The following is a 27437-nucleotide window of genomic DNA, read 5'->3' as shown; positions in this document are numbered from 1 at the left end:
CGGCAGGCACATACTGCACTGACACTGTAGGTCCAACTCGATATTTTCTGTCAAGACTTTCATTTTAAACCGAGTCACAAAACCAAAACTGACCCAGTTTGTCCATGCCAGGACCAGCGGTAACAGCTAAATAAAACAACAACAAAACAACCGCACAATCGCTTCTCTCTCTCGATGGTACAACGTCAGGGCGGGCGGAACAAACTTCCAAATCACAGGGATGGGCTGATGCATAGCAGGCTGTGGACGTTTCGTGTACAGATCGTTTCCAGAGCAACGCGCAAGCGTAAAAACAGTTTGTTGACTGGGCGATGTGTCACGCGACAGTACTGTGACACTGTTGTTTTTTTTATGTTGACTTCTAGTTCTCCTTTGTACAAAGTATTGATTTAAGGCGAGACAAAGTAAACATTTGAGCGGTAAACATTATCTAGTTTAATGGAATCAATCGAAGAACACAGGGACGTGTTTAAATAATTAAAGGTAATGTATAACCAAACTCTTATCAAGCTATCGTTAAGCTAAAGCTAGCTCACTTACTTGTGGTTTGTACTAGCTTGAATTACATGTGATAAGAAAGGGGGCTCTTCTTTGACATTTCAAATGTTGTGAGTTCGGTACCGCTAGTTGTTTTCTCTGCGTAAACAGTGATGACAACGTTTGACTTACCTGTTTAACCTCCTCAATTACTTTTCTTGGCAGGTTTGAACTCTTACTAATCAAGAAGCAACCTAAGCCAGTGTGTTGGTTGAGGATGGCTAACAACAGGGATGCCGGTGAGAGCACCCCACTTTTGGACTCAAGTTCTGGGGACAGTCCTCCACCACCATCAATTTTCCAGGGAAGAAGACTAGCATGTGCTGCCATCCTGCTGGCTGAATCATTGGAAAGGATTGCATTCTATGGCATCACGTCCAATCTTGTCCTGTTTCTCAACAGTAGCCCCTTTTATTGGGAGGGCACACAAGCAAGCCAGGCACCTCTCATGTTCATGGGAGTCACTTACCTGATCTCACCATTTGGAGGCTGGTTGGCCGATGCATACCTTGGGAAATTCTGGACAATTGCTTCAAGTTTGATCCTATATTTTCTTGGCATGCTATTTTTCCCTTTCATTTCTAATGATGACACCAGGACCAGACTATGTGGTGAAGAGGTCGCGTTTCCTGTGCAACCTGCTGAGTGTCTGAGTACCAACAGTACCCCTCCAAGCAATGTCACTTGCCCCATTCGGGCACCATATTGTGGCCCAGTAGTCTACAGTGGACTGTTTTTAATCGCATTAGGTGTGGGTACTGTGAAGTCCAACATCACTCCGTTTGGGGCAGATCAGGTAGAGTATGAAAATTATTACATTCACATTTCAAACTCTGCATTAAACTGTAAACACTGACATGGAGTTCATTATAGGTTAGAAAGTCTTTGAATGAGATCTGTCTCCTGACATAGGCCTATATAAGATTGGGTATGCAGTGTGACATAACTGAGTCAGACATGTGATGAGATTTCTGTTTTAGCATGACAGTTCACTTAGACATGCATTCCCATGACCATCATGGCCACCGAAATGTATTTTCCCTTATAAAGTTCACATTAGCACACACACACAGACATACACACACAAAAAAAAACCCCCAAGAATGATGCTGTGAATAAGAAGAAGAAGTGAAACACAACACATCTGCCAGTTTGCTGAGAAAATACTGTAAAATTACCCAGAAGCACCTCAACAAGAGGCAGCCATAGAAATGAAAGACATTGATCAATAGGGTCATTGTTTTTCAGAATAGTCAAACAAGAAGTGGGTAAAACCTTTCAATGGAGACTGGCAGGGCGAATATGATTAGTTCTTGAGCCTACCACGCTCATTACACGCTTTTCACGATTCTATCAATGCGTCTTTTGATCATGTTCAAACACAACATACGCAACATGGAGCAAGATCCATACATTGGGGGGAAGCAAAAGAGAAACACAGAAAGGAATACATCTTACAGCAGCCTAGAAAAGTTAAAATCACAGCTATATAAGGAATAAATCAGGGCAAAATTATTATGACATATTATGACATTACAAAACATGATGTGCAATTTTTTCAATGAGTGCTGAATTTGATATATAATAGCTATTGTATAAAGGCAATAGTGAAGTTTCAGTGAAAGTCCTGAATAAAAGGAAGTGGGAGATGTTAAAACTTGAAAATTGCTCTGTTTGAGTAAAAGTAGAGGTCAAAACTCTGAAACGTGCCGCTTGATATCTAAGAATTAATGACACAATATTACAGAGTGAAAATTGTGTCAATGTTGTCAGTTTCCTGATAAATTGTGCAACTTGAGCATAACTGTGTCAGGTTACAGATCTACTCAAGCTGCACACCGGACCAGGATAGATGCACCTGTGTAGTAGGCAGCTGGTAAAGCTGAGATATGAAATCAAATCAGGAATCAGAAGGGAGGAAAATATGTCATTTATGTGATACACCAGGAAAAACAAATTGTGCCCCTATTTTGTATATGATGGAGGGTCAACACTGCACAGTAAATTAAATACTGATATTGTCATCACATAAATAACAGCTGAAGGGAACACTACCACTCATTTCCTGTGTAAAATACACCCTGCTCATGATGTTTGTATCATTTTAGACACATGACAATCAGGTGGTCAGCTTGAGCCTTATGATGTATTCTGTAACTGACACTGAACAACTGCAGTGAGGAGCTCCAGGAAGATTTATGCTCATCATCAGCTCGGTAATGTCGTGACATTATCTCGCCAATAGTTAATTGTGGCTGTACCGCCGCATTTTTTCCCTCATATATATAAAAGACATATCCACTTCATCACACATCGATAAAATCTTTTCTGCCACCGGGATAACTGCATGTGGAATGGCTCACTGCCATTGTGAGAATAATATTATTTGCTTGCATGGACATTTAACTGAATTTATTGCAGTTTTGGTAAGCCGATGGTGTAGGCTATCATAGCAAGTCATGTAAGAGTGCTTAAAGCCATGGCAAGCAGATCAAGAATAAACAAAAAAAAAATGCTGTTTATTTTGGTAATCCCTCCCTTAAGTCAAACAAAAACCCTCTACACACTTAAACAATTTTTATACTTGTTGTATTAAACTTAAACTAATTTCATATGGCTTTAGACATTTATTTTTCTGTGTTGAATTAAATGTTATGTCATGTTCCTGTGAGTTTCAGCTTGTGATCTTTGTTCCTCTTTGTCAGTGAAACTTATTTTTTATAGCTTATGTTAGTCAGGATTTTTTAAAACTTGTTCCCTTAAAATATATAATGATACAGTATGTACTATATAATTATGTTGTAGCTTTGTTGCCTGATGCAACTGCAGTTTGAATGCTTACGGTTTGGTCTTTCTGGAATTAGTTGCATCATGTTGCTTTGAAAACTTCCATATCAAAGTGATGTTACGTTCTCCATGTACGGTGGATGAACTGGCAGTTACATGACTGGTTGTTGTCTGTACTGTGTCATATCAGGTCAAAGACAGAGGACCGGAGGCCACACGCAGATTCTTCAACTGGTTTTATTGGTGCATCAACTTAGGAGCCATCCTGTCACTGGGAGGCGTGGCCTACATCCAGCAAAACATCAGCTTTGAGCTTGGCTACATCATTCCCACCGTGTGCCTTGGGGTTTCCTTCCTGGTCTTTCTCCTGGGCCGAACTGTCTTCATAACCAAACCTGCTGATGGCAGTGCCTTCACAGATATGTTTAAGATTCTGAGCTTCGCTTGCTGTTCCAAAAAACCCAAGGAGCCTAATCTGCTCCGGTAAGAGCAGCTTATCACCTGCGTTGAGGGCGTTTTATGTGGTGATGGAAAACCATAGCATAAAACACTATTGTCAGGCAATAAAAAGTGGTAAAAATGCACTGAATGACTAACAGCATGCTCACAATAACTGCAGTGAAGCAAAGCATTCATAAATCTGAACGGGAAGGCTCTTTCCAACAGTGTAGCAAGTATTTTTGAGTTTAGCGGGATTGTGACTGATCCAGCGGAATAACACAGCTAGGTGTTGTTGGTAGACCTTTATGTTAAAGCCTCTTTTGATCCCCCTGTATAATTTTTTTTCTCCACTGGTCCAGGCATTCATCTCCTTTCCCTGTGGTGGAAAGTTATTCTCAAGAGCTGTTACTTGACTTTGAACCAAAGTAGCGCAATCAGTTCAAAAACTTGACATTAAATATTTTAAGTTGGCCAGTCGAGCAGCCTTTCAAGAATTCCTTATTAAGGTATTTTCTCCAGAGATGGGGATTATAGGCTTTAGAATAAAATTTCTTTCCTTTCTCTAGAAGTGCTGTTCTTTAAGGGTAAGATGTTCATAAAAAAGGCAGATTAAGGCTCTCACTTCAAGAGTTTAGTATAATTCTAGTTAATTTAATATTCATTGATTGTTTATTTTATGCTGTTGATCACACTGTAGCTTTAGTGCTTTAATTTGTTTCCTTTTTATTCCTTTGAAGCAACAAACCAACACTATTAGATGGTGCCAAAGTGACCTATGGAGGGAAATTTCCAGAAGAGAAAGTAGATGAATTGAAAGCCCTGGTGAAAATCCTCCCTGTTTTCCTAGCCCTTATCCCATACTGGACTGTGTACTTCCAGGTAAGTTAAATCAAAATTTACGAGGCATATTTCACACAACCGCACCTGAGCAGGCAAAGACGAGGGCAGACAAAAACACAAGATGAAAAACATGAAGGAATTTTAATATAGGAACATCGGCTTTCTGGATGCGGAAATGCATAGCCATGTGTTAATATGAGAGAAGATTATTTTTCGTTTCAATATTGGAGGAGAATGGTTTTTGTGCCAGACATCCTGGTGATCATAAAGTGGAGAATTACTTCATGCTGGGACTCTAATCTCCTTATTGTATTGCAGATGCAGACAACGTACATCCTGCAGAGCCTCCATCTGAAGATTCCTGATACTGCCTCGAACAGCACTGCTGACTCCCACCAGGTACACTTGAGTGGAGAAATTCAGTCAGATTACCTGTTTCTTGTTTAATAAAAAAATAGCATCAGTGTAGCAACATGTGGCTTGACATTATTATTTGTTATTATCAAAAAATGTTAAACAAATATTGTATATTTCAGCACAAACGTGTTGACTTTAAACCGCCAGTGTGGAGCTCTAACCTGCCTCTGTATAATAAAACTAGGTTTGAACTAGATTTTTCACAGCTGAAACTAAAGGAGTCACTAGGTCACTGACACACAATGGTAGGCAACAGCTGGAGGCAGCAGCATAGGTTTGTAATGCCTTGGGGATTAAGTCAGAAGCTAACTTCACAGACTAATACCTCGCAGATTAGCAACCTGGCTGTGATTGTATTTCTCCACCGCAGCGCCTCCACCTGATTCTTCCTGACTAGTGTTGCTGGCATAGCTGTGTCTCGAAAGATTGTATGTTGAGTTCTGGAGGGCTTTGATGGCTGAAACCCCCTCAGTTACTCTGCATGGCAGCGCTACTCCTTAGAAGTCAAAGGTTTAAAAGTGATGAAATTGGAATAGACTAGGAAGTGCAGAATGTATATAGCACAGGTGTTCTGCTTTTTGAACAGGCATGCTTGAGGTGTTAGTGAAGTGCACTGACTTCATGGAAATGTGAAGTGAAACACTTGCCTTTAACCACCCAATCCAATCTAGTGTTATATATATATATATATGGCATTTATATATATATACTTCACAATAACATGGAGTGAGACTTATGACCCTGTGAAACCATCTGACATAGTTTTGTTTACTCATATTTCACTGTGTCTAACTGTGTTTAAGAACTTTATTGGCAGGTTGTTTTCTTTCTTCACATATACATCTAGTCTCAAAAATGGAACTAAGCCTTTTCTCACACCTCTCAACATCAAAAGGGAAGTGAGATTAGATACCTCTGTGATTTGCTTCCTCACCTCACCAGACACATTTTAATGGCTAAGCTGAACGAATACTGTTTCTTCGAGGAAACGGAGCCCATACTAATATTAACGGGAGGCAGGAGTGAATGTGTTGTAATTATTTATGATTACATTTTGCTCTGAGATTACTTCTATGCAGTGGTAGCGTGTATGTCATGTCTTAATGCTTGACTACAACATTACATTACATTTTGTAAGGAATGTGTTCGTTTTCTTTCGCAATTAAAATACCTGATTGATTTATCTGTATGGTACCAAGTGACACACGTAGTGCAGTAGCTTGTAAGTGACATCAATTCACAACCCCTTTTCAAAGATTACATATTTCTGTAAGCTTGTGAGCATTTAGAGCAGAGTGATGTGTTTGCCGTCTCATGTTGTTTAATTGGAGTATTTTTAGATGCCTGAAGAGGTATTTCACAGTATTTCACCAAAAAGAAAACAAAGGTTCAAAACAAAAAATTGACTCCTGCACACTGCCTTCATTCATTCACTTTCTTTTTTTTTTTTCTTAAAACCAAACCAAAGCAAAGACAGAAATATATTTTATACTAACTTGTTAATTATCTGCTAACACAACCCATTATACAAAACAGTGTTCAACCTTGGTCTCTCTTTTATAAGTGGGTTCGATTAAGTTTGCATTCCTACTGCTACCTGGAAGTTTCAACCATTTCTTCATTATTTTTAGCTGTGTACTTTGGCTTCTCTGCTTACTTCATAACTAGTTTACATATACTGTCAATCAGGGCATGTAGTGTTGATTTTATATATGGCTCAGGTGTTCTGTGGAGTCAGCCTGCCATAGCTGGTAGTTTATTGGTTATTGTGACAATAAATATACTGAAGATCAGCTTCATACCAATTTATAATCCCCTTTTTCTGTTAATTTTCCTCATAAATGCAAAAAGTATGTGAATGTAAATTTGCTATTTTTTTCAGATTTAGTTGAGTTACTCCACAATCTTCAACATACTGCCTGGTAATTGCAGAAGTATGCCCTTGGGTACACATACCCCTAGTTGAGATCACATTGAGCATATATGCATACAGTATATATGTACATAGGAAGTGGAAGTGGAAAAAGCAGAACACCATACCCTGCCGCAGAGACCATATACCAACACTTCTTGTTCATGCCAGGCTTTCTTTGGCAAAGGAAAAATCTCACTTAGTACTTTCTATCATTTTGAATATGATAATGTGCAAACAAGGAAGGAAAATGCTCTTTAAGGAGCTGTGTATAGATTGCCAGCGGTTACTCCAAGAAATGGAAATTCAATTTGAGAATAAATGATGCTATCAGAAGTGTTAAACTAGAGACACATCAGGAGCTCAGATGGCACTTTGAATTTGAATTGCAAAAAACATCTCTAGTTGTTTGCAGTCTTTCATTGCTCACCCAATGAGATATTGCCTGAACTTGTAGATACTTTATATGCTCAAAATGATTTTTCTTTCTGACTGATATGTCATCCAGTCTATTTGCACAGTGTAATTATTCCTTTCATAGATTACACTTTATGGTAATAGATTTAGATCTATGCTAAAAACTTATTTCTAAACCAAATAAGTGCATTTTGTCTCATATACTAAATGCACATTTCATAGATAAACATTTTTAAAACAATGTTGCTACTTCTAATACTACTACTACTACTACCACTACTACTAATACTACTACTAATAATAATAGTAATAGTATAATTCTGCTATATATTCTCTAATAATTAATTGGTTTGCTTATGTGCCTTCTTTACTGTAATTGAATTAATATTTTTCATGTCATTATGTTTGGTTTTGACCACCTGGGGGTGCCAAAGCAATATCAAGCCCAAAGTTCACACACTCATACACACATGCACACTCATATGCATACAAACACTTGGTGGACTGTGTTGGAATGCGCTGACATTCTCCGTAGTTTTCATGCTTTGTCGCTTTTTGCACAGTTTTATCCCATCTTTCTCCTCTGGACCCCCCAGATGACGTTCCGCTTCCCGGCAGCTTGGCTCACCATGTTTGACGCAGTGCTCATCCTTATGCTGATTCCCCTTAAGGACAAAGTGGTGGACCCCATCCTGAAACGCCGCGGCCTGCTGCCCTCCTCTCTGAAGAGGATTGCAGTGGGGATGTTCTTTGTTATGTGGTCGGCTGTGGCAGCGGGTGAGTGCACTAACAGACATGTCCTCTCTGTGCTGTCACATACAGTAAGTAGGCCAGACAGACACCAAGGAAGCAAAGTTAGTGCTTGTTTTCTGTGGTAAATGCCACATGAAATCAGTTTTTCCAAGGCAACAGGCGATGCAGCTGTAGTGCTACATCTGCATTATTTCTTCATTTTAATTTTCAACACTGGCAGACTTTTGAAACATGGAACCAATATGTCAGTGCCTCACCATCAGTGGTATAAATATGACATATGTGGAATATCGAGACATCTTTCAGTATGGTCTATGCCTTTACTGTGTCATTTATTTTGTGGGACTCAGCAGATGGTGTGTCACAGATGTGTTAATTTTCCCTGTATCAAAACATCACTTTTCACCTGGCAAAGGGAAAAAAAAAAAACAGCCCCAGAGTTTTGCCTTTTTTCCTCACCCTGTAGAGCACAGGGGGAGCTGTGGCATCTCACTTTTTGGTCCTGTATAACTGCACCCGCATGCCACAGCTCTGCTCAGTCCTATTCAGTTCCAGCCTGTGGATTATTTTGGAAATCAAGTCTGAGCCCAGCCTGTCAGCGGGTGCTGCTGCAATGATACATCCAGGCTAAAATGTTTTGAGAGAGACAAGCCTGGAGGCAAGAATAAAGCAAATCACTAACACTCTTGAGAATCACTGCACATTATATTTTCAGAAACCACTGCCCTTTCTCCTTTCGCAGTTGCACAATACATCTGCCACACAGAATATGAACATTTTCTGTCATTAATGACCTTTTAGATATTGACTGGTGGGCTTCAAGCAGTTTGCCAATTGACTGTTAAACATGCACTGACTCAAATTTGACAACAATTGTGAGGCATAATTACATTTTTAGAGCGTATATTAATATTGTTTTCATAAAAATTAAAACAAAGACTAATTAGAAAAACCTGAAAAATACAGATTTACTTTTTCATAATTAAATTAACTTCTAAAATGCCAATTAGAGGTCTGGGCAGGCCTGTTCATTGTTTCGAATAGTTTCACCTAATAATTTTTAAAGTCCCCCTCCACTCTAAATATTTTTTCTTTTTTATACAGTTAAATGTTTGAGCTTCACTCTGTAGAATGATGTATGTGTAGAGTTTGACACTAGAAGGCTGTTTTCACTTTCATCTGCTGAAAGTGGAAAGTTTCTCTGTGCTCATTGAAAATCCAATTTTAAGGGGTGGGCCTACGAGCAGGATTTGTGACATCACAAAGAGTTTGTTAGTAGTATGATGTGGAAATGTGAAGCCTCCAGTGCTCAAACACTGAGGATGGACTTCATAGTGAAGCAACATCCTAGTTAAACTTTTGAAACAAAAAATTTCATATTTATAGATTCTAGCATTTTTAATGAGGGACACAGAGTAGATTTAGTTTGAAGGATTTTAACAAGATAATTTAACCTTTTTTGTAGAAAAAACATGTCAGACACGAATTATTATGCAAAGTAGAGTATTTTATATACTATACTACCACTAATTATTGCCTCTGCAGTCGTCTGACAGAAGAACCAGATCAATGTGTAAAAGGCTGCATGATCAACAGGCCATTAATTGCAAAACATAGTATTTGTGGTTCATGAAGAGCTGCTGCACTCCGTGATTCAAGCAGCTGTATGTAAGTGGTGAGTACAATCCATAGACTAAATGCATGAGCTAAAGGTTAAAGGAAATAGTACCCGTCTAAATATCTGCAGTTTTTGTTTGTGTTTTTATACATGAGAGAGAGAGAAAGTGGTACTGGAATGACTCTATGCCTTACTTTACAGGGTATTGACATGTTGACGGGGAGCTGAGAAAGTTTGGGGGAGAATATTTTGATGGTCTACTTTGAGAGTTAACAAAGCCTGACTTAGCCCATCAAAAACATCCTTTTCAATCAGTGTGATGTAGTAAAAGGTCTATTAAGCAAATCTAATGTGTCTACTTTTCAGTCCAAAGTAATATTTTCTTTTCAGCGCACTTGAGCATTTCTAGACGGAAAGGTGCTTTAACATGTTAATTTCTGATTTTGGAAAGCTACTCAGGTATCTACTTTTCCATTTGGCTACTTGAAAGAAAGTGCAATCCTTGCATTTGAATTCAGGCAAAATAAATTCTGAATATTGCAGAAAGCAATTTGAAGTCCTGGGAGTGGAGAGAAAGGGTTTACGATGGTGCAGTGGTGTGGGCATTGGTCACAGAACAGTAGGTGAATACACAACTAGTGTGCAACACAGTCCTGACCTGGATTTTAAAAGACAAATGGGACGACTGGATCAAATCTGTACAATAATGTGCTTTGTGCTATTGAGTAATAATGATATTAGAACTGTTTCTGTCATGCATCATAGATATTTCAACATTTATTCATCCAAGAATGATTTGCTGAGACTGTGTGCTGTTTATCCGCAGCATTGCCTTGCTTCACATTCATTCAGTTACATACTCACTGACTCCTGGGAGCTGCCTTACACTGTTATTATGTTTCAAACTGCATTTCCCTTGGCTGGCTTTCTGCATGTCCTTAGTGCTTATCTACATCTGTCCACTAACTGAAATCATGTTGTCCAGAGACTGACAGATGGATAGTTGTGAATGACCAAGTGTGGCATCTTTTGCCCAGAGAATAGTCAATCCAACACGTCGCGCTGTCAACCTGCCACTCTGTGTCCACAACATCGGCTGCACCACTGCTGTTCAGAGTTAGAATCACTTTCATCACCATGTGCAAGCAATGTGCAGGAATTTGTCATGATGACATTGGTGCAGTTATATTTCACAGGGTTTGACGCAAGGCACAAGGACGGCTGGACCTCCTATGCAGTGCAAAGGGACAGACGAAGACACGCTGTCATGTGGACACTCTCACTGTTTCTGATCCCCTTTTCATTTATGTACAATGATCCCAGACTTCAACCACACACTGGGGCCAGCTCTGAAAAGCTGTGCTGACACTGCTTTTGATGTGATGTTTTTTTTAGCATGTTTTATCACATTCTCTTAACTTTATATGCTAATCTCCTTTGGTTAAAGCTCAATGGCTTTTAGGTGTCTCTTTTTCATAAAGACTGGAGCAGAGTTGCCAGGGATCACACTGGGTTGTCTGATGTGTGATGTTTAGTGAGAAGGGGGGGGGGGGCGAGCAGGGTTGGGTGTTTATAGTGAGAGACTTGCTCTGGGCAGCCCAGTGGCCACACTGCCTGAGATGGACGGCTGGTATTATAGGATAGTCGGATTACAAGGCTAGAACTCCTCTCAAATACAGCATTAAGTGTAGTTGGATGCTGTCTCTGGGAGTTATCTGGAAATAGCCGCTGGTTACATGATAATAGCTATCGAATAAAGCTTTAAGGAGTCGGCAGCAGTTGATGACAACTGCTTGGCTGTTATTATTGAACCATCTGCACTGGTCCATTACTAACTGCCACAATATAGAAGCGTGCAGATGCGATCTTAATGAAGTGTAAGCGTAGCCTTAAAACTAGCTAAATCCTTAATGGACTGTCACTGAGTCCTATAACTCTTGCAGTGTTTGGCTGTTTGTTGGTGACATGGATTTCAGAGTGATATTTACTTTGAGTGTCTTCATCTTAAGTGTGTATTAAGAGTCTATAGATTCACCCTTGCCCTGTTTGCAGAATTATAGTTTATATATGTGTGTGTTTGTGTTGTTTTTCCATTTTTTTTACAATACCCTCAGCTAACTGTGCTATTCCACACTGTTTTTGTGTCTGTTCCCTCAGGTATTTTGGAGACCAAACGCCTGGAGATTGTCAAATCAAATGGTACTATTGACCAGGTGCTTGGCAACGTTGTCTACTACGCAGCAGATTTACCCATATGGTGGCAAGTGCCTCAATACGTGCTGATAGGAATCAGTGAAATCTTTGCCAGCATTGCAGGTACAGTTGTTTGACATCTCCTGTGGAATTTGGAGCTATTAGAAGCTCTGCAGTCAAGTAGACATTAATATTCATATGATTCAGACTAAAATACTATATCCTCCAGTGACGAGCCTGAGTGGTTGCATGGTTCGAGCTGGTCTCAATTACCTTCACACTGAGCCACTCTGAATGGATTGCAGGCTTTAAACTGTAGTGCTCATTCTTTTCAGCAGAATGCAATGAAGACTAATGTGTAAACCCTTTTTGAACAGTTTACTTGATTCATTGCCAGACTGCACCAGCGTAATCTGTTTGTGGGTTGTAGTCTAAAGTAAATAGCCCAAGACGTCGATCGATAATTGATTATCCCGATTTTCTCACAGCACTGCAAGACATAGTCCAGTAATGGGACATTTTATAAATAAGGTGTGGATAAAGTAACCTTTTAGGATTGAAACGATGATGGAAGCTGTGACCTCGCTCCAGCCAGTGACCGAGATCACATTAGCGCTCTTCCTCTGCTTGTCGTCCAAACAGATAGATAATAAGATGGATAAATACATAGATATATACTTTATACTGTGTCGTGTAACCCTGAGGGTGTAGCAACCGCGGCAACACAATTACCATCATGACCTCAACTTCTCACCTCAATGTTCTATCACCTGATATTTTGACATTTACCACCATGAACTCTATGAAAAATATTTCCCAGCATATGAAATGGCTGTTACAATGTATGTCTTGCCCTCACCATCACACATTCTCACACTCAAGAAAGATAATGCACAAACTGTACTGACATACACTGTATTGCAAGTCTTACTGTTAATTATCCAATTAGCATACTTCCCCAGGTGACGCACTGTTCATTAGGACATATTACACTTGAATACACAGACAGTGACGGTATGTTTAATCATCAGTTAATTATCAGGGTGCTTACAGTTACAGTCACATGTAAAGAGGCAGATAATGATTCTTAAACATCTTTATAAGAATGCTATGCATCTTGTTTATGCTGCACTGTACAGCCTAATGACTGTAGAAACAAAAGAACAGTCCTTGGTTCACTGTAAAGCCGGCAACGTTTTACAATACAAACTGAAACTGTCATATTCCCACAGACAATATAACGAGTTAATGACCAAAAAAGCCTTGCATTGGGCTTTAATCACTGCAGGGAATGCAAACCTCCAGGAAGAACTTGTCAGATGTTTTGCATGATGATATAAAATGTTTTTCATATTGCAATAGTGATATTTATCATCAAAGAGTTTTTTTTTTTTCAGGAAATTAAATTGAAAAACGAGTAAAGACAAAATAATCTTAAAACAAGGTCCACTTACAAGCTTTTTTCAATATGTTTGATGACTACTGAGCCTATTATGAAACCGTTTATAGGTAAAATAACAGTTGAGAATATTACCTTTGGCTAATCTGGTGAACTAAATACCTGAAAAATATAAAACCTTGTAAGAATGCAAGAATCTTGTAGGATCCAATATTGCCATGAAGTGGCCCTGTTTATTGATTTGAGACATTGCCCCCACTGGCCTAATACAACTGGAGATGTTGCTACTCTGGTATAAAGGGTATAAAAAAAATCTCTCACTGTACAGCACAAACAAAATTTGATTTATCTCCATTGTATTTGGGGTGACGGCCAAAGTTCCAAAGGCAGATATCTCAAATCCTCAACACATAAAACCAACACATCGCACTTTAAGACAGTCCTAAGCTTTATATTAACCATCCTCCCAATTCATTAGTCACCTTAGAAGCTGTTGCTGAGATCTTTTGTGAATAGATTTTATCTTCGAACTACTAACAGAAGTTAGAGAAGAAGAAAACATTAAAACTTCTTAGAAATACACAATACAGCACTTGGATTACTTCTTCACATTAGGAATGTTTGTGAATATATCTCCAGGTCTGATTTAAATTCAGAGTGGTCTTATTGTTGCTGCTCAGATGATTCACTCCAGTAAATACCATACCAAACCACTCTTAGACACACGCTCATCAATATGAAGCCACCCGTAGTCCTTCACTGGAAAATTAGCAGTGTTTGCTTTCCCTGGAGAAATAGATTCCTTGTTTTTCTCCAGAAAAATGATTTAAAAGAAAAGCATTGAATCAAAGCAGAAGCAGGTCAGAATAGTTCATGCTGGAACTGACAGCTGCAAACTTCCTCTCTGATACTTTACAGAAACTGCTCAGCAAGCCAGCTCTCATTTCTTGTGAGCCCTGACCTAAAGAGGAAATGCCATTTCATTAAAAGCTATGAGAAATAAGGGCGCATTGCTCTAGTAATACAATAATGTGACAAAATGAGAAATTGCTCTAATGTTGTATCAAATCCTTGCTGCAAAATATCTGACAAGAATAGAAACAACAGCAACAATATTCTCTTTTATTAAAAGAGGGGTCTGTGAGAGATGCTAGAACTGTGCACAACAAAAAATCTGCCTTATATTGTGTTTATCTGTCTGTTTTGTGTCTGTCTTATTTTTTTCTGTCTTACTTGATGTCTTTTCCTCTGCATCAGGGTCACAGCTTAAAGCCTCAATTATCTTAGTGATTTGAGTTTGTTAAGGCCTCTGGCTATGATTGAGTCATTCTCCTATTACTACGGGTTATGTTGTGGTAGGCTCTTCTATATAGCACTTGCTTTATTTCTATATCAAGAGTGAAGATTGAACCATTAATATTTAAGACTTTTTTTTCTCGCTTTAGTGGAAGAATTGTCTAGCCCATCCAGTCACTCCAGGGTTTTTGAAATGAATGTACATTTGTCTTCTTTAAGTTTAAAATCCATGGGTACTGAAATTTGTTTAATAAGTTCAGGTATAATAAAGGATTTTAACAGAAGACTCCTATAAAACACTGGAATTCGCACAAAACTATGCAGGTCCCTATGAAAGTCAAATCCAGACATAACAAAGCTATAGGGATCCCTAAAATAAACGTACTCCATGCTATCCCACAGGGCTCATGTCAAGGAAATCTGGCTGACAGAATTGTGACATATATCTGGTAAAGAGGAATATTTCCCCTTAGTCTTCCACTGTTTGAATAAATCTGTTTAAAACCTCTGGTGCCATCAAGCTTCTTCGCTGCAATCCCCAGTCTTGTAGGACAATGAGTAATTCTTTGCTCCCGCAGAACCCAGCAGTGTCTGCTCTCAGGCAATAAGAATTTGCAAAAACTTAGCAAAATTATCCCCTACAGTATTTTTAATTATGTATTGCTCTTTTGAAAATGTTAAAGGCTAATGTTATTTTCTAAGAAAGAAAAATCACCCCTCCAACAGCGCCCTTGGGAGATGAAAAATTATATACACATTTGAAATTCAAAAATTCTAAATTTTCCTTTTTTTCTTTAATAATTCTGCCTTTTGGTCGAGAAAGGTCAAGCTGTTTGTTCTGCGTGTGGTGGAGACATGAACGTCACTTTGACTGTATCTTGAATTATTGTTTTCACAGATAGACAAGGGCTTGATTTAACATAATGTTGCAACGTTGGTCCGTGTTGTTCCCTGTGCTGTGCAGAGTTGTATCTTAGAAGCCTCAGCAACCTTTGCAATCCCCTGTGATATGCACAGCTATTGACCAGTGTTTGTTGTTATCAAAAGGTTAGCTTAGGATATAAACAAATATATCGCTGTGAACTTCTAGAAAGGTCATTCATGTTTTCCACTGAGTAATAACCTTATGTTTGCCATGCTCTTACCTCATGCCTTTTCTTATGAAGCTTTTTTTTTTTTTAAGCAGAAGTAGCGCAGGTATCTGTAAGGAAACTGTTCGTCACATTAATTTGTTCTATGTCCCTCTCTAAGGAAGGTCTTAAAAGGCAAACGTATTTAACCGCAGCCTTCTAATCTCTCCTGACAGATGTAGCTATAGGGCCTCATTTGAAAAATCACGTTTGAGGTGCCATGAAATTATCAATGTCCGCTTGCAGGCAGACAGATCACTAGGCAAAAAAAAGACACAGATTCTATGTATTTTATTCCCCTCATCCCCCACATCTCTTTCTTTTAGGTCTCTTGCCCATTTTCTCAGTTCTTTTCTTTTCTTTCATAACACAGTAAATACCAAGTGATGTCTTTTCCAGAAATAACTGTTTTTGAGACCAGTGCATAGCAGACTTGATACCCAACAATGGCACAACAGAACAGTGCCACCATGGAAAATTTGCTGCCAAGCAGCTGCTGAATAAGCCTTGTGGTCTCACATACAGTATATTAAAAGCAAAATAGTCGCTGACAACAAAACCCACCATGTTTCATACATATATTGAACAGATGAATGGTGTTTTCTCCACTATTACAGACAGTATATGTTCAGGTAAAGTATATGTCTAAGAAGCATGATAAAACGAGCTACATTACACCAGCTTTCTCTTCTATTTGCTACAGTTCACAACACGTAAGCTGTCGTTACAGGTTTCATGCCTGACACATTCCACAAAGAATTCAGCAAATATCTGTTGACTCTCTTTGTTGCAGGTCTGGAGTTTGCCTATTCTGCTGCCCCCAAGTCCATGCAGAGTGCCATTATGGGGCTCTTCTTCTTTTTCTCTGGGATTGGCTCCTTTGTGGGCTCTGGTTTGTTGGCTATTGTGTCCATCAAGGAGATTGGCTGGATGTCATCACACAGAGACTTTGGTAAGAGATGAAAAAACTTATACACTCAACTTAACAACTGAAAGCTTAACATGTTTTCTAATAAGTCAGTCATTAGTCTGTACCAGTTCCATAACAATATCTGACATAATCTTGAATAAGGAGCTGTGAAGGCTGGATGTTAATGGAGTTGTACATATGAGTGCTGACAGAGTTGCTCAGAAACAAGCAATTGCTCTAATTGGTGTGAGACTCCTGTTGTGCTTGTTATTGGCCTCATAGCCATTTGACATGCATGCAGAGTCATGGGATGCCTACGTGAGATTACTTTGTCTGCGGTTGAATTTGAAGAATGATGCTGCTCTTGTCAAAACATCTTCAGCAGGGGGATGACTGATCTTTGCTCATACAATTCTCTCTGGGCTGTCCAAACACCACCTCAACTGAGCATCACAGTTGTCAAACCTGCTGTTACATGTCCATTGCATGTAGAGTGCATTATTGACTTTGCACATCGACCGTACATGTGGACTGGTAATAGAATTGTTGGTATCGATTCAGGATACAGAAATTTATTTTCTAGGGACATACCGAAAGAATGTACATAGCTCGTGCTGATTTAAAATCCACTTAAAGACTTTGTAAATTAGACGCAGAGAGGGTGGGGACAACATCCTGTGCAGTTCTCTTGTTTTAAAAGTGTTTCCCATAATAAATAGACATGTCAGACTAACGACAAAAGGTTTGTGTAAATCTGTCCAAGTGGTGGAATGAATAGCGCGGTGGTGGCAGCAGATGGATGGGTTCCCTAGCGAGAGGAGGCTCCCAACCCAGATGCACTTTTCCCTGAGCATGCGGTAAATAAGCCAACACTGTAAATTGTTTACACACAAACACCTAATAGCTCATTAATACAGTGTGCCGACAGGTAGGGAGGTACTTTTGATGATGTTAGCACTGGAAGACGCTTGGCACGCTTCATAAATCTATCCTTTGCTCAGCCTTGCTTCAATTGAGGGGCAGTTAAACCGGAGTCGGATTGCCTGTAAGACTTCTTTTGCTTTCCAAAACAAGTCATTTAAAAGGTGTGCTGAAGAAATGGAACAAAACATCCTCCTGGCCACTGATAAAAGACACATTGCACAAAGCTTAGGCATTAAGTACAGTCAGGAATTGTGCAGTTAGTTTTTTTGTGGCTGTTTTTCACAGTTTGTTGGATGTTAGCGTCTTCCAGATCTCATGGCTCTCTAGGTGGAATGGTTTCAACTTATTTCCATGGCTGCAGGCAAAATGGTGTGCAATAAACAGCATCTTGGGTGAGCTGTGCTGAGTTGTACTGAGCTGTACGGGCCTGAAGACAGATGAGCAACATTAATCACAGACTGGGGGTCTGATTACGTAGCCCTGCTCCTCTTAAGTAAAGCTGTCCCTGTAGCGTTGACATGGAGATGGCACTGCTAGTCTGGCATCATACTGGTGGATGCTCAGCTTTTCTGTCATGCTGTCACTCCCCCCCCCTACCCCCCCCATTCTGCACAAAGTAATGTTAGTCAGCATAGGTAGAGTGTTTCATAGAGTCCGTAGAGTCTTTTCTTCGTTATGGTGTTCCCAGCTGGTTTGGAAAGTGGTCAAGCTCAAAGCTGAAATTCTTAGTTTAGTAAAGTTGACAGAGAAGGTCATATGATGCCCACACACCATACCCCAACCACTCAAGCCATTTGTGAGCAGTCGACTATTCGGCAGCCCATTAGGATTTTACTGACACTTCTCATGTGGTGAACTATGTGATAATGGATTCTGCTGAGAGGCATAGGGTCCCATTGTGTAGGAAGGAACTAATGGAGGTAAAAGGCAGTCAGAGAACCGTGGGATAGTTCTCACTATTGTGTGTTTGGCTGTAGCCGTGCAAATGAAATGTACTTGTATGTTTTAAAAAGCTTGTAATTTTAACAATTAACACAATTTGTGAACAGTGTGGTTGTGTTGTAGTCAGGCCAGTGTTTTAAAATGTGTTTTTTATGTATTAAGTGTGTTGTTTTGTGGCATGCTTGTTTTTAATGTAGAAATTCCTTTCATCCAATATTAATGGAAAGTTTCAAGTCTGTCTTATAACTACAGTCAGGTGCCCATATGTAGGCCTACACTGAAATGTAATTTTTCTGCTGTAATCGTTCCTCTTGTTCATAATAGACATCAAGAACTTCCCAATGTCCTTTCAATGTAAGTGATGGGGGACAAAATCCACTGTCCTGGTTTTGTGCAAAAATGTATATATGAGGCTTTAGCATCCAGAATAGTCAATATCTTACAAAGTTAGTCTTTTTGGTACCAAATTCCCTTGTTTTGCTACTAACCTCTCACCTCAGCTCAACAGGGAAACAGTCTGAGGAAACACACAGAGGGAATTTTGTATTGAAGTCTACTGAAAAGCATTGAAAAAACTCAAACCGCTGAAGCCTCATAAAATTTTCAGATAAACTTCTAAATACATTTTTGCACAAAACAAGGATTGTGGATTTTGTCCGCCAAGTGCATTAGAAGGTTGACCCTTTAATAGCCGTTACCAGCAGGAGGGATGATTACAGCGAGCAAAATGTCCTTCAATGTTCATATGAGCACCTGAACATTGTTTTAAGACAGACTTGAAAAATTGTGAACCTGTCCTATAAAAGAATAGTTTGATATTTTGTGAAATAAGCTTATTCGTCTTGTAGAGAGTTAGATGAGAAGAGAGATACCACTCCCATATTTGTATGTTAAATATAAGGCTACAGCCAGCAGCCAGTTAACGTAATGTACATAAAGTTTTAATTAGTGAGCTTTATCCATTCAAAAAGAATATCTGATGTTGTGAACATGTAATTGTCTAGCCGTTAGTGGTGTGTGTATGCAAATGAACCTTACAGACCGTCATGCATAGCCGGTCGAACATATTCTTGTTTGTTAACCAATTAACGGTTAACCATTGACATCCCTACTTTGAACAACTAAGCGAATCTAATGATCCTAATAAGAAGTTAACTGTTTAGTCCCACAGTGTTTGGTGTAAGCTCAACAATTCTGGGACCTTACTGAACCCAGTGGGTGGCTGAAAAGAATTCTTTATTTGAAATTGTTGCTGTAATTATTCAACCCACCCTCATGGACAAAAACGGTTGTACAGGAATTCTTTTTTGCAGTATTGAGGTTCTAAATGTGTTTTACCAACAATATGAAACCATCTGTAAAATAAATGCTATAAAAAAATCCTTTCAAGTTCAAGTCAACACATATAGCATTACTTTTTCTGAAGAAAAAGATTCCTCTAAGTCATTTCATGCCAGCCTCTGGTTCTTTGATTCTTGAATGTCTGCAAGTGAATAACTTTACCATTTAGCATATGGGAGTGAATGACCACATACTGTATGTAACTGACCGCCCATGGCATAAGTCTGTAGAGCTGAGCAGAGCCACGTCTGTTCTCAAACTTTAAACGTAGTATGATTATGTGTGGAAATTATTGATCCTTCAACCCTTTAATATTGGTATTTCATATAGGCTACTGTAGGCCTGGCCAAACACCATCTCTCCTGTCAAAGGCAGCCTGGTGGTGTTTTATCATAAGCCAAGTCAATCAAAGATCAACCTTTATTCTTTTCACAGGCATATCCTTTATACAGAAGAGGGGTTTTGTTTCTAGAAAATGTCTTTTGCTGCATTCAATTTACAACCCTTTTATGTATCTGTTCAGTATCTTTAACTCAAATTAAATGGTTTTTGTGAGCTGCCAGAGACACGTGACAGGAAATGGCCTTTTCTTTGACCAGTGCTCAAGTCCTGGACTGATCTTATATCACACGTCTGGAACGTGTTAAGACATTCAGAGTGAGCTGACATTCGCATATCCTGCTCATGTAGCGTTGGATCACAGTCAGTGAAATGTCAATGTTTTAATGTAAGCCTTTAATGTCAGATCTGGCAAATTTAACATGGAACTCTTATTCTGTTTGAAAATGTAACTTTTGGTGGGCATGTTAGACATGTCAGAGGTAAGAACGTGGGTTTCAGCACAGATTAGAAGGAATCATAAAGTTTCATGAGCGAGTGGAGAGCTGCAGAAAATGACTATATTTATTGCCGAAACAAACATGCATTGATTCCCTCTCTGATTTCATTCTGAGACCTTGAATGCCTTGAAGCACTAAAATATTGGGTCATTGCACTGAAGGTCTGGATCAATTGATCCATTTTCAAACATTAAATTGATATTGACCCGTTTCATCTGGACCCACATGATATGCTCTCACACATTCGCAGGTAAACTGTCCCACAAGTTATACCACTCAGATATTAGATAGCTGACCTCTTATGTATGGGCATTCGGTGTAATCACAACCCGATCATTTAAAGACTCAGTGCTGAAAAACAGGACCTCTAAGAAGTGAAAAATGGTGTAACAATAAGGCTTGTACCATAATAATCCACTCTGATTGGTCTGTACTATTTCCCTCCCTTGCTCAGAATTTGCCTTTAAAATAAATGTCAAATATTTATGGGCTTTGTTAATGTTTTTTTTTTTTTCGCAGCCAGTCCTTGTTTAGTCTTTTGCTGCCGTAATTAGCCCTCCATATTTTCGAAAGTGCTTAGCAGCCAAGTGGGCCCTGGGGGGTGGAGGCTTAAAAGGAGGAGGTAGAACCTAACTTAATGTATAATGAAATTAGAGCAAGAGCCGTTACAAAATTGAAACCTTGCACAATTTTCAGGACTGTTCCAAAAATTGGATGTTTTTTTTTTTGCCAGTCCTTTTTTCATTCCTTGGGACCTTGTTAAGAGAGAAGTTTTGAAATCTAGAACAAAGTTTGAGATTCAGTCATCTGTCGGAATAATCTTAAAGCTGCAGTAGCAACAGTTTTTCATCATAAAAACTTCACAAAATCAGGATTTGTTAGGTGCCTGGGGACATCTAGTTCCTACCCATGAGCGAACTCAGAAAGTGTTGAATATGTTGCAGTAAATTCTGCACTTATTTTCATACTGTCACTGATCATGTTGTACTAAAACCTTTACCAGTACAAATATGTCCTCTCTCTTCATTATTTGTATTAATAAGAACATTCTGCACACCTTGCTTTGGTAAGCTCCACTACTCTGTTAATTAAGACTGCAGCGGGAGACTCTTGGTTTACTATCTGTTAAAGTGAGTTATCGATTGAACATGCAAGCGCCCTCGTTCCAGATGCTCTACCCTTTTCCTCCTGTGCTCTCCTGTTAACAACATTGTTTTGCACTTCATGAATTATTCAAAGAGCACTTTAGTTTTTGATCTATTTCTCACAACTTAAACCTTTGACCAGATTTAGATGACAGCAAAATAAGTTAAAACTGTGACGGGGGTCAAAGTGTTTGTCAGGGTTTTCCATTTGCCACTCATCTCATTAATGCTCTGGCAGAACTTCACAGTCGTCCGCCAGCTCTCTGTTCCTAGATCAAAGGTTTCAAGCTATATAGTGTAGATGGCCCAGTGCACAGAAAATTGACAAAGAATCAGTCCTGTGCGGTGCATCCTATCATCATGATGTTCCTTTATTCCCCTCGATTTCTAATTATCCTCAAGCTCATGCACACAACAGAGAGACTGGGAAAAGAATTATCTATTAGCACAATACACGCGATGACATTACAGAGTGTGATCTGCTCTACTGATCACAAGTGATCATGCAAAGCTCTGGGATCACTTGTTTCAAATGACTTAATCCTGCTCTTTGATCAGCAGCAAAGGATGCCCTGTTAAATCATGTACAAGGGCATGAAGCCTTCTATGTTAGCCAAGGATACCTAACGATACACCACTGCCTTTAATGCAGTGATACTATACCTGACCTGGGTGAGGAAAAGTTTCATGTTTTAAACAACTGTTGCAATGAATTTACAGATTGTGTTTTGGCATATGGCCAGATTTATGTGCATATTAACAGAATATATCTGACTTTACATTATTCTTGAAGAACCAGTGTTTTGCCCCTCTGTTCCACATGGTTTTCTTATCGGATTCATAGACTTTTAGCATTTGTAGTAAGTGTTGAAGTAATAGTTTGACATTCTGGGAAATACACTTATTTGTTTTATAGTCGAGAGTTAGATGAGAGGATAGCTACCACTCTCATATCTGTACTGTAAATATTAAGCTAGCAGCCAGTTAGCTTAGTGTAGAACAAAGACTGGGAAGAAGCGGGAATCAGCTAGCCTGACTCTGTCCAAAGATAACAAAATACAGCAACCAGCACCTCGTGTAACTCTCAGCTAGAAAGCGAATAAGATTATACCCCAAAATGTTGGCATATTCCTTTAACATCACTAATGTAATACTTCTATAAAGTTTTGACATCTTGCAACATCTGTTGTATAGCAGGGTTGTTAGGTTTTATTCAAAATTCAAATTTTCATTTAAATGTGATAAAAAATTAAATATTCCAACTGTAATGACCTTGTCAAATTCAACATTGCACTATGGTCTATTTGTGCAACAGACTGTTTGACGTAGTTTGGCTTGTGGTCCAGCAGAGGACTACAAGCCAAAACTCACAATCAGCCTGACCTATTGCAAGGCCCATTGACATATCAGTAAACTAAGCTAGTAACGTTATGTTGTTTGCTAAAATGGAGGACACTTGCGACCAAAGCTGTGCTGACAATCACAGCACGAAGCATCTGAGAAGTGGTGTATGGAAATATTTTGGGTTCTACGCCACAGATAGCAAAATTATCAACGAAGAAAAGGCTGTTTGCCAACAACACCCGCCAGCCTGCCACCCAAGTGAGAAGCGGAGGCCTCAAACAAGCAGCGTCAACTGTACAACCTCGTCTGACTGCATCACGCTATGTGGGTTCCGTGCGAATTAAATTGAAGATTTGTACAAACAACCTATTTTGCTACAGCGCACTTTCTGGATTCTGACTATAAGGATTCGTTCACATTCAGCTGTTTAGTTAGTATAAGAAGCGATGACCTCAACCGCCCTGTTCTGCCTTAATGTGTTGTCTTCTCTTCAAAAGTGAGGCTTTAAAAAATACAAAATCCACCGTTTCTGCTGTGATCAAGTACCTGCATCACACTTAACACATTCCAAAATGATTCAATAAAATATCCAATGAAGTCCGGTCTGAAATAAATGTTAAAATCTTTTTGTCCTTTTTTTGTGTTCATAAGCACCATCTCGACCCAGCAGTCTGTTAACTTTAAACGGACAGGTGTAATTAGACTGCACTCGAGTACATTCACCCACACACCACACACAAACTCTCCTCACCATGTGAATAGGCAGGAGTTGAATTGAGAATTGCCCCCATATCTAATTAAAATCAAGCCTGCTTCTCTTTCTCCGGCTCTTTATTCAGTGTGACAGCTCGACATGGAGAAGCTAATAGGAGCTTTCTGAGGAAGACAGCAGATTGCTCTGGGGCTTCACATTTACTCGTTTGACGATAATGTAGGATGTAAGCTATAGGTATCTCTGTCCACCGTTGAAACGGTGCCTCACACAGAACCTGTTACATAAAACAGGAATTTTCTTCAATATGCTGAAGAAGAAAAAGGCACCCTTCAAAGGCTGGCTCACCCAAAAACATCTCCTCTTCTAGCAAAGTAGTACACAGCATCATCTCACGCAGTTGGCTGCAAAGTCAATTGGTCTGCCTGACATGGTCAAGAGGAAAAAAGCCGCTCTAATGCCAATCCAATTGTCTCCGTACTTGAACAGTGGAGACAATTGTATTGTTGTCAGCTTTGCCCTTCATGTAAAACCCCAGCAAAGCGAAAACAGGATTTGTTTAGAGCTTTCCTCTTGAGGTTAATCGCTGAATATGGACGAGCTCTTCAATCAACAGTGCAGCAAATGTTAAGACAGTTAGAGCCTGAGTTTAAAGGCTGCCGGTTGAATTCCCCAGACCCAGTATGGAAAAAAAAATGTGGTTGTGGAATGTCAAGAAGTGGCGTTATTCCATTTTTAGATGCTTGCAACTTACTCTATGCCCTTAGTTCTAGTTCTGTGTGTCGTCCCCTCCCTCCTGTACACAACTCATACTTCAGTCCCAGCAAATCACAAAGGAAGCATCCGTTTATTTTATTTTATTTTTTTTTTGGCTACCTTTTATTGCATCCTATTCCCACTAGGAAACAAACTGTCCCTTTAATACCGATGAAAGACTCCCTGGCTCGAATCACAGCTGAGGGCCCACATTGTGCTGTTATTTCTGATACTTCAGTCAACAATACTGCCTTTCTATATCAACACTGAAGTGTGAGGTCAAGCATCTTCACTTTCAGAGGGCTTCAATGTGGTGAGATGAGAAGTAACAAGCCCCCCTGCTGAATCCTAATTCCTGACAGAATCATGTTTTCCTGCCATTCTCACTTCAAGACTGCCTTTTATGTCTAGCAGGAACACAGGAACCTGCCATAGTCACAAACACTTGTGGCCATTTACCTTTGGTTTTCTTTTAACATGGAATAATGTCCCTCTCTGAATATGTCATGACTGATTCTTTTGTTCCTCAAATTTCCATATTTGTCATTAGTGTCATCTGAAGGTCAGTCTTACTTCTCAGCTGTTTAGAGTGTCACCTAAATATTCGATATAATAATGCCTTTGTTTTCTCTTCCTAGGTAATATCAATGACTGCTCTCTGCACTACTACTTCTTTCTTCTGGCGGGGATCCAGGGCGTCACCTTGCTGGTCTTCCTCATTGTTTCTGTCAAATATGACAAACAGAGGGCCAGAGCAGGAAGCCAACGGCAGAGACACATCTCCTCTTGACCCCAACAACAAGCCCCATAGTGTATCCCTCTCACCGTACCTGCCTTTCCCGGTCAAATCACACAGTGCCCAAAGAGCCTGTCGAATAGGTACTTACTAATCAAATCCTACGACGTCACCACTGTAAAACGTTTTACATTTAAATATATGTTTCTTATTTAAGTTTGTTTTAGCTTGTAATCAGGGATTCTTTATCCTCTTTTTTTATAACAATAATGGTTTTACATCACTGCTGGATGTACAGGTACCACTGAAAATATAGAGATTAATACAGGAGTTATGTTTTTAATTCATTTCTACTGTACTCTGTTACTCCTGTGTGTTTACTCCTATTACCTTTCTTTGATCATTTGCACTTGACTTGAGGAGTGGTGCCATAAAAAATACAATATCTAGATATTTCTAGTCTTGTTTAGTTGTTTTTAAAGTGAGATTTTTACTTTTGTTTTCTAGCAATGTCTTATTTTTGCAGGAACTTTTATGCTAACCACTTTTCTTGCTGACCTTAGTATGACAAATGATCACTATTTAGTCAAATTATTTACAGTATTTCTGGACATTCATCCACAGCCTGACATTGGGGTGTTCTATGCATTAAGTGTACTTGAATGTTAGCGTTATTCTTTATTTATGTTTATCCTCTTTGGGCTGCGGGAGAGCTTCAAATACCTATGCAGCAACATCCAAGTTGTGAACAAATTGAATGGGAAATTAATACAGAGGGTAATTTTATGTTTATGTGTTGGTGCAGATTCCCAGAGGTGATTGCTGTTATTGTTGAGACAGAATTGGGCTTTTTTTGTTTGTGGAGATTCCAAACGAACACACTGCAATTTATATTCAACTAATCAGATCTAATATTCAAATCTAATATTTGGAGAAAAATAAGTATCCCACGTTTGTTTCCACTGCCTGTGATTGCATATTGTAAATCCACATAAATCCACCCAGTAAATCCAGTATAAATCCACAGACAGCACCATACATGAATAATGATAACTCCTCATGTTAAAAATACTCCATGACTCCTTTGAAGCTTCAGAGCAGTTTTTTTTTTTTTTTTGGTCAAGCTGCAAAGCTGCAAGTCAGTGTGACACAACTAATTAGAACCTAACCTTAAGCTTAATAGGAAACCTTGAGTGTAGCTCTTAAAATATCTGTGGCATTAGTGCTTGGATCGTGATAAAAAATAGTTTTTGACTTGATAAAATGACAAGAATGAAAAATGTAACTCATTCACATTTACATCTTTAGCTTTAAATTTAGCCATAATCGCAGTATTTCTTGTCAGGAACTTTTTGCAGTGTTGTTATGGTTTTGAAGCTTTGCCAGAAAATCTTAAAAAATAAGCATCTGTTTTGTTGTTGTATTTATTAGACTGTGATACATTTGTTTTAACTTTATATTTTTAAGAAGAAAGATACTGCCTGTGTGTGTGATTCTTCAAGCCTCCAAATAAGGTACAGCACAAGCTACAAAATGGTATTAAAACAAGAAAACTCTCAGGGCTCGAGGAATAGTGTCAAGTGTAACTCTCCAGGAAAAGTAAAAAACTGCCTTTGGGAACTCAGATCAGTGTTTACCCTGTGGTGTAAATGAAGGTACATTTGTTGTCATAATACATAAAAACCAGAAGCTATCTTGCTGACAGTATGGGATGGTTGATTTTAGTTTGTGTTTAATTGTTTGGATAAATGGATATTCCTTGTTTTATTGCATATTTTATATACACTTGCTGTGTCATCTCAGTCCTCTTACAAAGATTTGTTAAAGGGGACCTATTATGCCTTTCCTTATTTTCTGTCATATACAGTGTTACAATGTTGGATGTTCATATTAAACTGGTGAAAGTGTCAAACGTATGTAGTTGTAATCCCTGTGAGCAAAAAGCACCAGCTTCAGACTGCACTGAACGCTCGGTTTCCAACATTTTTTTTTTTCTACTTTCAAACTGAGCTGATGTCAACTGGTGACGGATTTCTTAATATGCTCCA

The 27437-nt window shown here is 39.0% G+C and overlaps 1 protein-coding gene across 2 annotated transcripts; it reads left to right on the top strand.

Annotated features, from left to right (window-relative positions):
• Positions 1-288: 288 nt before the first annotated feature.
• slc15a4 (solute carrier family 15 member 4) lies at positions 289-27305 on the top strand. 2 transcript variants are annotated; one of them, XR_006098077.1, is made up of 10 exons: positions 289-483; positions 703-1333; positions 3515-3807; positions 4503-4644; positions 4924-5004; positions 7948-8128; positions 11880-12038; positions 16534-16692; positions 17414-17507; positions 25292-25379. XR_006098077.1 is itself a non-coding variant. In XM_042420789.1 (9 exons), exons 2-9 carry the CDS (start codon positions 755-757, stop codon positions 25441-25443), a joined length of 1746 nt encoding a protein of 581 aa, XP_042276723.1. In that variant the 5' UTR covers positions 290-483; positions 703-754; the 3' UTR covers positions 25444-27305. The 2 variants fall into 2 exon arrangements, 1 of the variants encoding a protein (XP_042276723.1); XM_042420789.1 differs by lacking the exon at positions 17414-17507 and having other exon boundaries at positions 290-483; positions 25292-27305.
• Positions 27306-27437: the final 132 nt, after the last annotated feature.

The sequence above is a fragment of the Thunnus maccoyii genome, chromosome 9 (assembly GCF_910596095.1).
Source record: "Thunnus maccoyii chromosome 9, fThuMac1.1, whole genome shotgun sequence".
Lineage (NCBI taxonomy): Eukaryota > Metazoa > Chordata > Actinopteri > Scombriformes > Scombridae > Thunnus > Thunnus maccoyii.
This window is presented reverse-complemented; position numbering and strand designations above follow the sequence as displayed.

What these genes read in the sequence shown, in the direction of transcription:
- slc15a4 (XM_042420789.1), top strand. Translation starts at nt 755, where the DNA reads ATGGCTAACAACAGGGATGCCGGTGAGAGCACCCCACTTTTGGACTCA. An exon ending in CTCCGTTTGGGGCAGATCAG is followed by an intron (nt 1,334 to 3,514) that starts GTAGAGTATGAA and finishes GTGTCATATCAG; the next exon opens with GTCAAAGACAGAGGACCGGA. An exon ending in AATCTTTGCCAGCATTGCAG is followed by an intron (nt 12,039 to 16,533) that starts GTACAGTTGTTT and finishes TCTTTGTTGCAG; the next exon opens with GTCTGGAGTTTGCCTATTCT.